The 15,493-nt window shown below is 48.8% G+C and overlaps 1 protein-coding gene across 2 annotated transcripts in view; it reads right to left on the reverse strand.

Moving 5' to 3' along the window:
• LOC146207600 (uncharacterized) overlaps positions 1-15,493 on the reverse strand; it is a 42,599-nt gene that overhangs the window by 3,034 nt on the left and 24,072 nt on the right. The window contains exons 6-7 of one of the 2 annotated variants that reach the window (XM_084588950.1): positions 8,100-11,162; positions 6,498-8,003 (exon numbers count right to left, since the gene is read on the reverse strand). In XM_084588950.1, coding sequence (XP_084445076.1) covers positions 6,498-8,003; positions 8,100-11,162 — 4,569 coding nt within the window. Of the gene's footprint in view, positions 1-6,497; positions 11,163-15,493 lie in introns of both variants that reach the window. The other variant, XM_084588943.1, reaches the window with a different exon arrangement.

Here is a 15,493-nt window from a genome sequence, read left to right on the forward strand (position 1 = left end):
AAATTCTGCTCTGCCTCTGGCGCGGCACCAGGCCCGAGTCTGGAAATGCATTTTCTCTGTGCCTGAACGGAAAGAGTGATCTGCATCAGTGCTAGGTGCCGCTTCACAGAAATGACCAGAAATGACATATTCATCCAATTAACCCAGTCCTGTGCTAGCTGCGTCCACTTGACACCTGTCAACTTCATAACCTCATCCGCCCACCTCACTTTCCGCCACCCTCTTCCCTCAAAGGCCTCTCACATATTCATCCAATACCCACTCCTGTGCTAGCTGCATCCACTTGACACCTGTGAACTTCTTAACCTCATCTGCCCACCTGACTTTCCCCCGCCCCGTTCCCTCCTTTGGTATCCAATTCGTTACCCTTTTCAACCATCGGTTATAACCAGTAGGAGCTGACAAAGTATGCTAGCTATAGCAGAAACCCTTCATAGTGTGTGATCAAAGCTAAGGGAAGAAAGCATATGTCCCTAACCTTAAGGCAGATGTTTTCAGCCTAGAAGTTCTGGAGATTCAATATTCTCCTCGCCCGCACGACGCGGTGACCACCTCTCTCTCTTTTTCACTGGGAGCTTTATCTTTCTCTTCCCGACATCCTACCCCCCCCCCGAGGTGCTGCGGAAGGAGCAGGGGTGAGAGGGACTGCCGTAGCGCGCCGGGCCAACACCCTCTAGACTAACTTAAGGCCTTGTGGCTCTTGCTTCCCCCCTGAGCTACGTCACACAAAAGAGCACTACACAGAAGTTGCATGTAGCACGTTTCGAAGCTACAAGCAGCACCCATGCAGCGAAGCCAGGAAGGTACACAGTGGTTAACCTTATCAATTCGAAGAAGTCGAATGAGGGCAATGGTGACGACAATGTGATCAGTTCCAGGAACACGTGGCATTCGGAGCAAGAAAAGTGGTGGCATGCCACAACATCCTTCCGAATGCACTTTTTTTCTAGACATCAATCGTGCGTGCATTATGCCTCGTAGCCTCGTGCTACGCTTGCTGCACTGTCCACCGAAATGATGTGCTAGTGCCTTCAATTGAGTAGGATGTGGAGTGAGCTTCTGCCAGGAGATGCCTAATAAATGCTGCGTGTCCAATTGCCGGAGCAATTACGAATCTGGGTTCAAAAATCTTGTTTTCAAGTTTTCGAGGGACGAAGAACAACAGAATGCCTGGATCAAGGCGATACCACGAGCCAACCTCGTTGTGTCACTGCACTCTAGCGTAAGTTATTCGAAAATTCTTCAAATTATAGATACTGTTTAAAAATACGATAAACTTGAGAGCTGCATTATAAAAAGTATTTAAAACAGGAAGCCGGTTAGAATTGTAGGCAACGAATGCAGCCTGCTATTTAAACAAAATTTAACTTCTTTCTAGGTTTGTGAACTTCACTTTACCGAGGCCGACATCGTGCAAGGGGCCTCCTACGTTGACAAGGTTACAGGACATATCACCACTGCACCGCTTTCACATCTATGCCTTTGCCCAGGCACAATCCCATCAAGTTTTCCACAATGCCCGTCTTATCTTTCAAAGACAAGCGCCTCAAGGGATGACCCAGACTCGAAGCGCATGCGTCTCGAGGCTGCTGCTTTGAAGAAAGCGCTTGATGAGTCCGCTGAAGTATTCCGGAAAAAGCAAGAAGTGGATAAGATTCTAGACCTAAAAGGATTGATAGAATATGTAACAAGCAGGAAGTCTACCTACTGGCATATTGTTACCGGGAAACGCGGGACCAAAGTGCGCTCACTGACAAAGACGACGATCGAGGAACGCGGGCACGACGAAGCGTTGAAAAAGAGAACGACGCTGAGGGAGTAGATTCTGCACGGCTACCGAAGTCTTAGCGTCGAGTTCAGCCCATCGCAGTGCTGTCACATTAAGTACATCCCCGTAACATCTTGGTGGAGGTCGCGGGTTCGACACAATCTGACACTGGATCTACGCAGCGGCCGTCACCTCGGAACCGGTGTTCCACGTTGTGGCTACAGGGGACGCCTAAGTTAGCAACCTCTTGACGAACGACGGCTTGAATGAGAGATATCGTCGCTAGGTTACTGTCCGGGGAGGGTGGGTTGGGTGCAGCAGGAGCGAGCGCTTCCAGTTCCCGACGCATGATGCGGGTCACATTGTCAGTGTTGGAAGGCTGCCTTAGGGTCGGCAGATCCTCGCACGTGGAGCTAGGGGCAGTGTTGGGGAGCCGATTGAAGCGATGTGCAATGCGTTTGTGTTTGGCCTGCTCGAAATGTCGACAAACTTGCAGAACGGAGTCAACCGTAGAGCAGTCTCGACAGAGTAGAAGATTGAAGGCATCGTCGGCTATGCCTTTGAGGATGTGCCCCACCTTATCAGGTTCTGTCATGTCTTTGTCGACTTTTCTGCAGAGGGCCAGAACGTCTTGTATATACGTAATATAAGGCTCGGTAGATGTCTGGGCACGTGTGGCGAGGTCCCTCTTGGCGGCGAGTTGACGGCCAACCGGTTTTCCGAACAGGTCACGGAGTTTTTGTTTGCAAACATCCCAAGAGGGTATATCTGCTTCGTGTGTTTCGAACCACACGCGTGCCGTGCCAGTAAGGTAGAAAATGACATTGGCCAGCATCAGCGTGGCGTCCCACCTGTTGTGCTGGCTAACACGCTCATAAAGCGAAAGCCAGTCCTCGACGTCGACCTCATCTGTACCGCAGAATGTGCCAGGGTCACGGGGGTGGGCTACGACGACAGTCATCGCGACTGGGATATTAGTCTGCCATTTGTCACCTTTGCATATAACTCTTCGCGTCATGACACTGCTGGGTACTCTCCATTCTATCTTCTCTTTGAACGAGACCCCTTACTGCCCTTCGACACTTTGCTTCCCGCCGCTGGCCCCGTCACAACCTATGCCCGCGATACCATCGCCCGAGCCGACGCTGCTCGCCAGATTGCTCGTCACAATCTCACCGTCTCTCAAGAAGCTCAAAAACGCCGCTACGACGCTCACCACCGCGATGTGCACTATCCTCCCGGATCTCTGGTGCTGCTCTGGCTTCCGTGCCGTCGTGTGGGATTGTGTCAGAAACTTTTGCCCCACTACACGGGTCCTTACCGTGTACTACGCCCAGTGACCGACGTGACCTATGAGATTGCACCGCTCCACCCGAAGTCACAGACTGCTACACCTACTTCCGAAATTGTACATGTCGCCCGCCTCAAGCCATATTACTCCTCCTCCACACCGCACGCCTAATACGCACCGGGATGGTGCCTTTTGCCGAGGGGGGTAGTGTTACCGGGAAACGCTGGACCAAAGTGCGCTCACTGACAAAGACGACGATCGAGGAACGCGGGCACGACGAAGCGTTGAAAAAGAGAACGACGCTGAGGGAGTAGATTCTGCACGGCTACCGAAGTCTTAGCGTCGAGTTCAGCCCATCGCAGTGCTGTCACATTAAGTACATCCCCATAACAATATTATTGAAGGAAATTTAGTCACGGACCTCAGGATTGAACTGCTTGCCGGTGAAGATTCCTCTGAATTCGACACCTGTGAGAATGGCAACAAGTGTAAGCTTGTGTTGAAGCACCTGTTGTAGTGCAGCACGGAAATTTTGCTCAAAAACTACTGCTGCAAGATGAATGACAAGAATTTGGACACTAAGGCAAAAAGTAAGAAAGCTGAAACTCTGCGGAACAAGGCAGCTGTCCCCTTGTAAATAGTGTGAGCTTTTAAAGGTCAGTTTCTAAACCCATTTGCTATGTTGTAAACAACATGTATCTCTAAAGCAACTTTATTCATTTCAAATATAATCTTGTTTGGAATAAATACACAATAAAATTTCATATATGAAGTGGGAAAGCTAATCGTGTGTGGTTTACTTGTCATTACTGCTGCACTCCATAAAACGGCATTGAAAAATACGGAAGAAAAAGATTTAAAACAATCGTAAATTTATTTAAAATAGTGCATAAAGAAAACATTTACTGAAGAAGACGAGAAAGCGCAGCGTGATAGAGTTGTTGACATCAGTGCCAATGCAATCTATACACAGCTGGCTTGTGGCTATTGGCTCTAAAGTAATGACGTGTAAAGTGCCTGCTCTTTGTTCTAGCATTTTAACGAAAGAAAGAGTGTGAATTGTTCAATGGAAGCTTGTTGCTGCTAGGTGATACTAAAGATGATACCAGTCGCGATTTCTTCAACCCCACCAAAAGTGGTGGTGACTGTGGGCCTCTTTTCCGTCACGTCACGGGAGTAGCACTCAGGCCTTCTCAAATTTTCTAGAGGGTGTAGGCCGGGCGGCCCCTCCTTCCCCCTCCCCTCTCTTCTTCGCTCAGATAGGTAGGACTGTTTGAGGTTACCGAGAAGCTTTTACGACTGCAAGGTGAAAGACCCGAGCGCAGGCCGAATTGGCGGACTGATGCCAACAGTACTTTCCAGTGAAAGTGACTGTAGAAGCGAAAACTGCACGCGATGAACGGCGCATAGGTTAGCGAACCCCAATGAGGTCTCTATGGGCACCGATGCAACATCCGAAGCCAACGCGGTCGCAGCGACAATGGGAAAACAGCGGCTCTGTAGCACCCATAGCCAGGGAAATCGCTGAAAGATCGTGAAATGCTGCGCATGCAAGACCACACGCACAGCTACTCTGTGGGCATCGCTACAACACCCTCAGTCAGCGCGACCGCAGAAAGAAGGGGCAGTGCTGAGCGTGAGATTACGCACACGACAACGCCAGCGACATCGGCTGCCTATGCAGTGCGAGTTGCCAAGGGAGGAACGCCAGACGCACGAGTTCGTATGGGAGCGAATATAAGGTAAGGCAGTCCTTTTTGCGATGTTACAGTGCGGAAAGTAGGCAAAGTCGTCGAATGTCAACCGCAAGGGCAAGAGAGGTCTCGTATGAAGTTATCCGGCACTTTTCAATACGCAAGACGGCGACATTCCTTTACGCGAAGCCTACGCTGATGGAATGAGCCCGCCGACTCGCCTTATTTACAACTCCGCGCTCCGGGTGCTGTACAGGCCACGCCGTTTGCGTTTGCGGCGAGTGGCGAATGCGATGTTTAGACGGCGCGCCCCTTGACTGCCCCAGCATACAAAGGTTTCTGGAGCAGCTCGCATTCGAGCTCGAACAAGTAACTCACAAACGGGAGGGTGAGATCTTCTTACGGGTGACCAGTGCACTCTGACCCCTCCCGCTGCCGTCTGGGATTTCCAGGACTCGAGCATGCCAGTTCAACCCCGGCTGAAGAAGATGAGCTAAGATGAGTGAGCCCTGCCTGCTACCCTGGTTGACAATCCCTGGGGCGTCGACACTGCCTGAAGCGAGCGGCGCACCACGACTCCAGCCTTCGAACTTCGCGCCTTTGCCCTGGCTGCAGCCCCAGAGGCAGAGCCTACCAACCCGAGCTCCGACTCCTGCCAGCATGGACCTGCTGAGTAACCAGCCATGCGGCTCCGAAGGAGAAAATGGCGTCTAGGTGGAGGGTGTGGGAATTCAACATTCCCCTTGCCCGCACGACGAAGCGAACACCCTCTCCCTCTCTTACGCAAAGAGCTCTCATCTTTCTTTTCTTGGCCTCCTTCCCCCGGAGCTGCTGTGGAGATGGCGAGGGTGAGAGGTACTGCGTAGCGCAACAGGCGGCCTCTCCTCCCCCCTCCACAAATATCTCTGCAGCGAGGAGCCGACGCCGCGATGCCAGAGTGCGCGGATGGTGCTACGAGATTGAGGAAGAACGCTGGGAGCTCCCAATAAACAGCTTTGCTCGCTGGCTGTGCCTCGGTATGTCGTTTTTCATGGCCACGGCCATGTGTCCTTAGCTAGTGGCGAGGCATTTGGCTCTGAGAGCAGAGCAAGAGCCCAGTTAGAAACCCCCACAAAGTGTAAATTTGTTTGCTCACAGTATCTACGCACTAAAAGGAGAAGCACAGGTCATTATTGTCTGCACAAAGCACAGTTCAGTCTGCGGAAAAACCGCAATACTCCAATATTAGAATGTAAAACTCATCAATGCACTCATGGGGTAAAGAAAAATACCAGAGGAAAACAACGCATTCAATGCTACGCGTTTTCGCTCTAAATTAAGCCTGTAACAGCATCAAAAATTTCCTGACTTGTTGGAACCTCATCACCTGAGCCACCACAGCTACTAAAAACAGGGCCACGATAGAAATTGTGAGCACTTCCACTCATGTGTGAACTAACCTTCATGTAGGCACCACTATGCCATCCCGCCATGAGAAACTACTATGTCCGTCACTACATTTCCTAAAATTTAAGCTTCAAGCCTTTCCATTACCTCCCAAGTTTCTGCCCCATAGTTGAGCATGGCGAGGTACACCTGTTACACACTCTCCTTTTGAGGAATATTTCTAGAGTCACATTTCCTTCCTATTTACAAAACCTCACTGTCACTGCTCTTTTCTTTGGCATACACTGAATAACAGATGACAACACTCCCCAGAACTTTAAATCATGAGACGTATAATCAAACATGTTTTTCTGCTTACCTGAGCATCAACTCTGTTCTTTTCATCTTCTGAAATCATGAGGCTGCAACGGACTGCATCCAAAATGGTTGAGAGGGATTTTGATGTAGACTGTGACAAAGGCTGTGGCTTTGGAGCAACAGCAGCTGACCTTGCCTTCATTGCCAGAGCAGCTTTCCTACGGCGATAAGCTTTTGCCGATTCTTCGTCCTCCCTTTGTTTCTCATTGCGTCCAGTGGGAATCAGCTCAGCGCTGTGCACAGGAACATATGTGGCACCACTGGGACTCGGGTCCACCAGGTCCTCTGGGAAAGGCAGGTGGATACCAGTGCGTTGGTTCGCCACACTCGGTGCCGCTGCCATTGTAGCTTTGGTTGCAGGGACAGCTGTTGGTGGGCTCTTGGTCACGGTGACAGCAACCACTGGCTTCTGCAAGTCTTCTTCGGCCTGCTCAACAACAGATGTCGCTTGGCTCTGTTGAATGCACACAGGTGCAGTCGCTGCATTCTGAGCAGAGACCACCACCGTCTGAACTGTGGGCGTTGCCTGTGGAGTCTGAGAAGCAGAGATGATGCTCTGTGGTTGGGAAAATGATGCTGTGGCTTCCGCCGGCTTGCACAAACTTGAAATAGGCTTCTGAAGCAGCCTCGCCAGAGGCACAGTCAGTTGCCGCGTCACCATTTTGGGTGAGACAGGTACGGTCATTTGTCCGGCCACTGAGTTGGGAGCCATCACTGCCATGGGCACACCCATTTGCATGGTTGGCACGGCAAGGTGCGTCACGCCGGACAGGTTGGCAACGGGAACTGTCTTGCAGACAGACTGTGCCACCATACGAGTGGCACCGGTGACCGACACGGTGGCCTGCGGGCTGGTGTACACGATGGGCACCTGCTGCTGTGAGGACACAGGGGCCAGAAACTTGGCCTTTGTGACCTTCACAGGAGGCATGTTGCAGGCCTTCCGGTACTCCATGGCGCCCGGCTTGCTGCGTATCGGCATCCAAGTTTTCTTGACCACTGCCGTCGCACTTGATGCTCCTCCCACGGTAGGTGTTACTGCCATCGTCGATGTCGCTGCTGCGGATACCATCACTGTGCCATCCACAACAGATGCTGCACTTGTGTCTGGGGTCATTGTGCTGCCATTTGGTGGCAACTGATGCAGGTGGACTTGCTGCATCTGCTGAGTCTGTTGCTGTGCTTGTTGATTCTGCTGCTGTTGCTGCTGCTGTTGTAGCTGCTGCTGCCGTATTTGCTGCTGCAGCTGCTGTACTTGTTGCTGAATTTGGATGGATGGCTGAATCTGCACCTGCTGTTGCACCTGCTGCTGTACCTGCACCTGCTGTTGCATATGAACCTGCTGCGCCAGGTTTGACGGGTCAGTGACTATCTTTGCCTGCGCAGGCTGGTTCTTAAGGATGATGACTGGCATACCACCAGCCGTTAGCGTGGACCCCTGCTGGAGAAGGCTGTTGACGGGAATCATAATCTTGCCTGCAATGACACGGCCCCCAACCAGTCCGCCCTGCAAGGGAACGGTCAGCGCTGTTATGTTTGCCAGCCCTGGCTGCCCTGCAAGCTGGTCAGCCGAGAGTACCGTTGTGTTACCAGCAGCATTCACCTGTGTTATGGTCCCCGGTATGGTGTTAAGCCGCACGAACTGCTGCAACTGATGCATACCCTGCACATTTTGGCCACCCACTACGGTTGGCACGATCTTGGCTGAAACCATGCTGGGCGATGCACTGCTCACCACAGCTCCTGCCACGGTTGTGGACGTGGAGCCACTCGTGGAGGCAGCTAGCAGGCTAGGCAGAGCATTAATGGCTATTTTCTGGTTCCCAAGACTCAGTACTTTCTCTTGGCCAGACAGCATTGCAGCGTTAAGGATCTTCATTGGCAGCATGCAAACTCCCGATGAGTCGGTCTTCAAGCCCGCCTGGCCCATCTGCTGCTGCACACGAGAATAGACTGGCAGCCTGAGCACTGTTGCCTGTCCCTGCTTGAGTTGGCTGAACACTTGGCTGGCGTCTGCCGTGACACTGGTGTTAACAGGAGCACCTGATGAGGCACTGCTGTGCACATGGCCTGCTTGCACCGGACAGCTGGCAGTGGGCTGTGACACAGATGATGCTGCGGTACTTGTGACAAGTGTCACACGTGGGGCCGCTGCTGGAGCAGATACTGGAGCAGATACTGGAGCAGATACTGGAGCAGATACTGGAGCAGACATTGGAGCTGCCACTGGAGCTGCCATCGAAGCTGCCGCTGCCTGCGACTGTGACATTACTGCCTCTGCGACAGCCTCAGACAGCGACCTTGCTGGATTTGGCACTGTCTGGGCAGCCAGTGAGGCTTCATGTTGCAAGGACACCATATGGCTGGGCAAATGAGGCCGTGTAGGAGACATGACACATGACGCAGGTGGGACCTGAACTTGGATTGTGGTGTCCACGGTGCGCTTGGGAAGGTCAATGGAATCGGTTAACATTGCTGCAGCTGAAGGAGTTGCAGAGCTCTGAGTAACAGATGCAGCAACCTGAGCAGGAATGGCTGAGGAAGTCTGCACACTGCTCGTTTTAATCATGTAAGGAACACTGGAGGCAGCCATTGTAACTCTTGTCGACTTTGCATAGTCCTTTAACGGGCGAACCATGGATGGCACTGGGTTGGAAACAACCATGGGTGAGCTCCTGGCCATAGATGCTGAATCTATTGCAGCAGGAGCCCTCGTCACCACTGAAGCCGCTGCTCTGCAGGCCGTCACTGCTGCTACCTTAGACACTGCTGCAGGCTGCGGCGGTCTTGTGATGATTGCATGCGGTGGCGGTGCCTTGGAAACCGGCACAGATGGCACTTTAGGAGGGGTGGTGACTGGAACTTTAGACATAGCCACTGGTGTTCCTTTCCCTGGAATCAACACTGGAACTATTTTTGGCGTTGTCACAGGCATTGCTTTTGGGACTGTCACAGTCACAGGTTTGGAAATGGTTGCAGCTGCTGCTTTCGAGACTGCAGCTGTAGTTAATGCCTTCGGGACAGGCACAGACTTCAATGGTGTGACTGGCGTCGGCGGCAAGTTTTTCACAGACCGCATCGACACTTTGACGGGCACAGCCTTCTTGCTCTGGAAGGTTGGCCTTTTGATCTGATACCGCAGAAATTGCTTGAGAGGCGTGTTCTGTAGCCTGGCCTCAAATGCACTGGCCACCCTTTGAAATGCCGGCCCCTGTGGTAGGTTAAGCTTCGACAAGGGCTGCTTGGGCACTGTAGCTCCATCTGTCCATAGACAGGCCCTCTTCGATTCCTCTTCTAAAGTGATGTTGGGCAGAGAGAGCACAGGTACGATTCTGAGGCCACTCTTCTTGTTCACCATGTGGTTTGGCGTGGTTCCCGAGAGCGTGTCAAAGCGTTCCAGTACAACACGTAATGTCTGCAGGCATCCACCGCCGCTCGGAGCACCAGTAGTCGAAGCAAATCCATCTTTCTTTCGGTGAGAGCCCTTTTTTAGGGCTTTCTTCTTCACTTTTGGCATGCCGACTTGCAATGAATCATGCGCCTTGTCTTCCTGCAAGGGTGGCCCCAGTGTAGTGGGGTCAAGTTCCATTGAGTCTAAGCCAATAGTCTCAAGGCCGGTTGCATCAAGTTCTGAGGAGTCTAGTCCCGCTGCCTCCAACCCAGCAGAGTCCAGACCTGTTGAACAAAGCTCCATCGGGCCAAGCTCGGCTGAATCGAGTTCCGTTGCACCGAGCCTCGTCAGACCAAGCTCTGCTGAACCAAGGCCTGTCATATCAAGCCCCGTGGAATCTACAAGGCCCGTTAACTCAAATTCTGCAGCGGAATTCTCAACAAGATGGACTTCCTTCTTGTGCTTTTTTGAGTTTTTTTTCTTCTTTTTTCGCGAGGATTTGCACTTGGCATTTGCTCTCCGCTTGTCCCTGCGCTTAACAGGCTTGCGTGCGCTGTCCAGGAGCTTCTGGACGCGTGCTTGGGCACGTTGCCGTGCCTCTTCACCTCCGTCTTCTTCCTCTGAAGGGGAATCTGTCTCACTGTCCGCTGTGCCACAGTGCTCGGCAGGCATCCTGCTCCACTGCGCTGATTGCTGGCTTTCAAAGCGTTCTAGGTACAGGCGCCAGTTTGAGCATAGGTGGACACTTTTTGGACGTGCGCACTCAAGAACTGTCACAAAGTCCTTCAGAAGCACGTAGGGGACTCCTTCCAGCTGCTGGCTAAGTATAGGATGCCAGAAGTCCATCTCGTATTCAGGCCTGCCGTCTGCCTGGGCTGGAGTAGTCTTCTGCAGCACGGGCTGTAGAGTGCACTGGCCGCCACAACGGCACATTCTGTTCTCCGTGGCGCCTTTGCCACTGCCCCTGTGGCCCTCTTCTTTTGGAGACTGGCTGAGGGCTAACTTGGCTTGCACCTGCTCTGTGAGTGATTCCAGCTGGGCCAGTCGCTCCTCCGTGGGGTCCATGGCAAAGGCACTGAGGACACACTCACGCGACAGTTCGGGTGAACTGGGAAACAGGGTCGCCAGCTTCAGCAAGACACTGGCAATGTGCACCTTCATCTCCCGAATGCTGGACAGGCTTTCCCGATGGAATGCACTCTGAAGGGTGTTGAGGTCCGTAGTCAGACCACGCACAATCAGATCCAGGTAGACGGGAAACAAGCGCCTTCCATACTGCACACACAAGAGTAGAAAAAAATTAAAGTAATCACTTCAGCACCCTTTGTCCTATGCAAAAAACACTGCGGAAACTTTACCACAATATGTACCATATATACATGAGTATTAAACCAGTCTTTTCTTTTTTTGTCAATAAATATTGGCTTCATTTTGAGGGGAGGGTTCATTACATGGGAGAAAAGTTGAGATTTTTTCCAGTCGAAATTTCATATATGTCTGTCATTCAGACATGGGCCGTATTGAAGATACATGTATCTTCGATACTATCTTTCAATATATTGTGTACTAGTATTACGTATTGTGCACTGAAAATGAAAGTATCGGAGTATCGGCATCGAAAATAAGTACTTAGTGTATCGCATATTTTAAGGATTCTTGATGCTCAAAAAACATTGCAAATATTGAAGCCGTGGTGAGTCGTCAGACTTTGGGTTGACTAGACAGCATGTACAAGCCGGGCGGCAACTCAGCTTTTACTACCTCCAGAATTTCCTCCAGTCGGAGTTTCCTCCAAATGCGTAGTCTCCGCAGCATCACCGATCTATCCAGATTCCCTTTTCCTAAAACTGAAGGACACGTTTACTTGTGACCACCAAATGTGGTACTAGACACACAGGGACAAAAATGACACCAAAAAATGCAAGGTGGACACAAAGTATAGGAACCACGCGAACTACAGTACCCCGAACCGCTTTCTCAATTTTTTTTCCATCCATCCCCTATCCGCCTCTGAGGCGTCTGATCCTTGTCAACCAGCGTGTTCAGTGTGCTGTCAAACGTGGCAACTTATGCACAATCCTTCTCCAAACCCCTCAGCTCCATGTGTCAGTTATGCTTGGCGGCAATAAACGAGCTTCTAACGTCTAGTCGGCCATGATGCAGTCGTCTCACCCCCGTTCTTGTAGTTTACAATGTTTGACCCAGAACAAACCCATCCTTTGCAGCTGTGCAGAGAAGGGCTTCGACTTCCACAAGACCTTTTTCTGTAAAAACTATTACGTATAAAATTTTATTAAATACATGACATGAAAGCTATGTAAATGCACTTTTCCAGCACATAAGCTTGAGTAACAAATAATGTGTTGTCAAGAAACTTTTTTGCGAGAAACATTTGGGCAAAATTTGAATAAACTGGTTAAAATACTTTGTAGCCTAAAGCAAAAAATTACTAAGATTTTTTTTAAATAGGCAAACGGATTGGCATCCATATTAGGCATATTCTCTGTAAAAAATAAACAGCACTTTATCTATCTTTTATCTACAACCTAGTTCTCAAGTGACACTTGAGAAACTTGAGTTTAATTACTACCAGAATCTTCGAGTCGACGCGTACACGTTTCCCTCTTATCCGCATATAAAAGGTGGCTTTATCAAATACAATACACCGGCATGCTCATATGCTATGTAGATAGGCTTTCCTAATTAGCCCTTATCGCGTGGCTCTTTCGGAACTACAACGGCATTCAGACATTTTATTTTTGCCACCTTCCTTCTAGCTTTTAGCAAAAAGCATACAGCTTAAACAATTCTTTATTGCATTATGGAAAAATGAGATACTTAAGACGGAAATTAAAAAAATGCCCCTCTAAATGTGAAACTCACAGCCTACCCAACCTCCCACGTTAGAATACGCTAGTATTATATGGGATCCGCATAAAAAGAACCAAATTGATCAGATCGAAAGAATTCAGAGGAGATCAGCAAGCTTTATCCTGTCCAAATACAAAACAACTGATTCAGTCACAGCCATGCTAACTACTTTGAAATTACAGAAATTATCACAGTGGCGAATGACGGCCAGGTTAAAGTTCCTCCATTCCATTTATACGAATTACTTCAATTTTAAGACCGAACGTTCTATTCAAAAAAGGTCATCACGCTCAGTCAGACACAGCCACCCCTACCAAATCGTGCCCTTAGCTGCAAGAACTGACATATTTAAATATTCTTTTTTCCCTCACACGATAGAAAAATAGAACTCACTACCACGTGAGATCACTCAGATAGGTACTACTTCTCAATTTGAAAAGGCTACATTGAATTACCTTGCAGAAAATGTTCATTTTTAGTCCCCGATTGTTCACACTTTTTCACATTGTTATCTTGTATAACAATTGTTGTTCATAGCGCATTACATTTGTTCTGCGACACCAGTTTTTTTCCTTGCAATGCAAATTTTTTAATTCAAAATGTCCTTTATGCCTTATGTTGCGATTTGTTATGTGTTGTGTACAGCGAGTGTATCCCCCCTCCTCCCCCCCTTTTCTGTGCTCGTGCTTGAGATACGAGTGCACAGTGTAATCATGGAAAAAAAAAAATATATATATATATATATATATATCCACCCTGTAACGGCCCCTGGGCCAGCAGTATCAATAAATAAATAAATAAAACTGCTCAGTTCCCCAAGCATACGCAAGTTGCACTTTTTAGAACAAAGAAAACAAGGGGCCACCGGGTAACATAAAGTATGAAATGAAAACTAACAGAAAATGCTCATAGCTTCTTTAGCTCAAAGAAGAAGGAAAAAAGGATAAGATGGTCTTTGTATCTCGCTATAAAGTAAAACCAGTGGCTATCCCATATCAGCATAACGTAGCACATAATCTCAAATGCATGGTGAAAAAGTGTCATGTGCCTGTGGTTCCTTCAGTCCCCAAAAAACTTTATTCCCTGTCTCACTTGGTACCGCGTGACAATGACAACAATATACTGCACTATTAGCATTAGAACTGGTTTGTGAAGTGTGAAAAAGGGCTAGTGCGTACAATTCCATTGAAATGTGAAAAAGCTACAATTACGAGCGTGTACGGAAACATTATTTGTCCATATAAAGTAAGGGTAAAAAAGAGAGAGAGAGAAAAAAGAAAAGTGTGATGCTAGGCTTTAGCATCCTGTACAGGAGCTCTCACATGCTTGCAGGAGAGCTGGTTGATGCTTATCACACCAGGAAGCGTGGGAGTGATCGTTTAGTATGTCATCTGTGACAATTTATAACAAGGAAGTTGCTTCTCTGGATATGCAAGACGAGATGAGTTACTTGTGCATTTATGCTATGAATATTTGCCCGTCTATGTGCCATTGATATGATCATGCTCTCCCTTTCTGCTATGCATTCCCTGTTCCGAATAAATCAGTTGCAGGTTAGCACCCCGTCTTGTCCTTCTGTTTGTTGCATTTTCTTTTTTGCGCTCAAATAATTACTAACAGGGCCAGGTGCCTAGACAATAGACCTTCAATAAATCCGCGCTGTAGGATTGGAAATGTGCTATAGGGATGCAGTAAAGGTTCCAAAAAAAGCGGTAAAATTTCTGAACTTCGCTAATCATAATACTATCTTTATTATATTGTGATTTCAGAGATATAAATTTCACTAATCGTAATGCTACTTTTGTTATATTCGCCGTTTCAGTGATGCATCGAAGTATTGAGTATCTGCATCGAAAATCAATTTCGGTTTTGTATCTATACAATTTTTTAAAGTGACGAGTATCGGCATCGAAGATACTTTTTGAGGTATCTTGCCCAGCCCATCTTCTTCTCATTCATCCATAAATCATTAAATGCAGACAATCAGCCACAATTATGACATCGGTTTTTGACATCGTTCACCTCAAACGGTGCTGCTATCACAAATCTTAACAATTTTGTGGCAGTCCCACCCAAATCCCAGCGTGGTAGTGAATATACTAAGGGTGCATACCTTCCTGGCACCTTATCAAGCGAGTTCACCATGTAAATGATAATTTTAATTTGTTGTTTTAGAAAAGCCGTCCCGCATGGAATGGCCTTGCCATCCTGTCCAGCAGGAATTTCAAATGTAGTGAGAATTGCTGGCGTCTTAGAAACACCTTTAGAGGCTTCAAAAGTAAGTTTCAAAAGCCCCGTCCACAATCCTTGATAACATACTCCAAATGTATAACTTCGAAAGCACACCAAGGACACTTGCATTTACACAATGCTCACAAGTACTGACAATATCCAATCTCTTTATGTAAAAGGACGAAAGTGGGCATTCATGAGCCTCACAATTCAACCAAATTTTCAGTTCTGTGCTAGCTTGAATTCCTGTGTATTGTGGGGTACCGAGCGCATGCCGACCACTGCGGGCCATGCTCTTGGGAACCAAGGAACAACCCATACTGACAACAAACAGGCATCTACTGCTGCAATAACAACAACGCCAGATAATAATAAAACGCGCTAATGAATCTAGGTTGTCCGACTTAGCAACAGTGCTATAGGCGAATGTTCGCCCACGCTAGGGCAGGGTATAAGCTCCGAGGCCGGACGGGCGACCAGGCGGGAGCAAGGCTTCGCCTCGC

Source organism: Amblyomma maculatum, chromosome 1, assembly GCF_055883805.1.
Source record: "Amblyomma maculatum isolate TAMU_Amacu chromosome 1, ASM5588380v1, whole genome shotgun sequence".
Lineage (NCBI taxonomy): Eukaryota > Metazoa > Arthropoda > Arachnida > Ixodida > Ixodidae > Amblyomma > Amblyomma maculatum.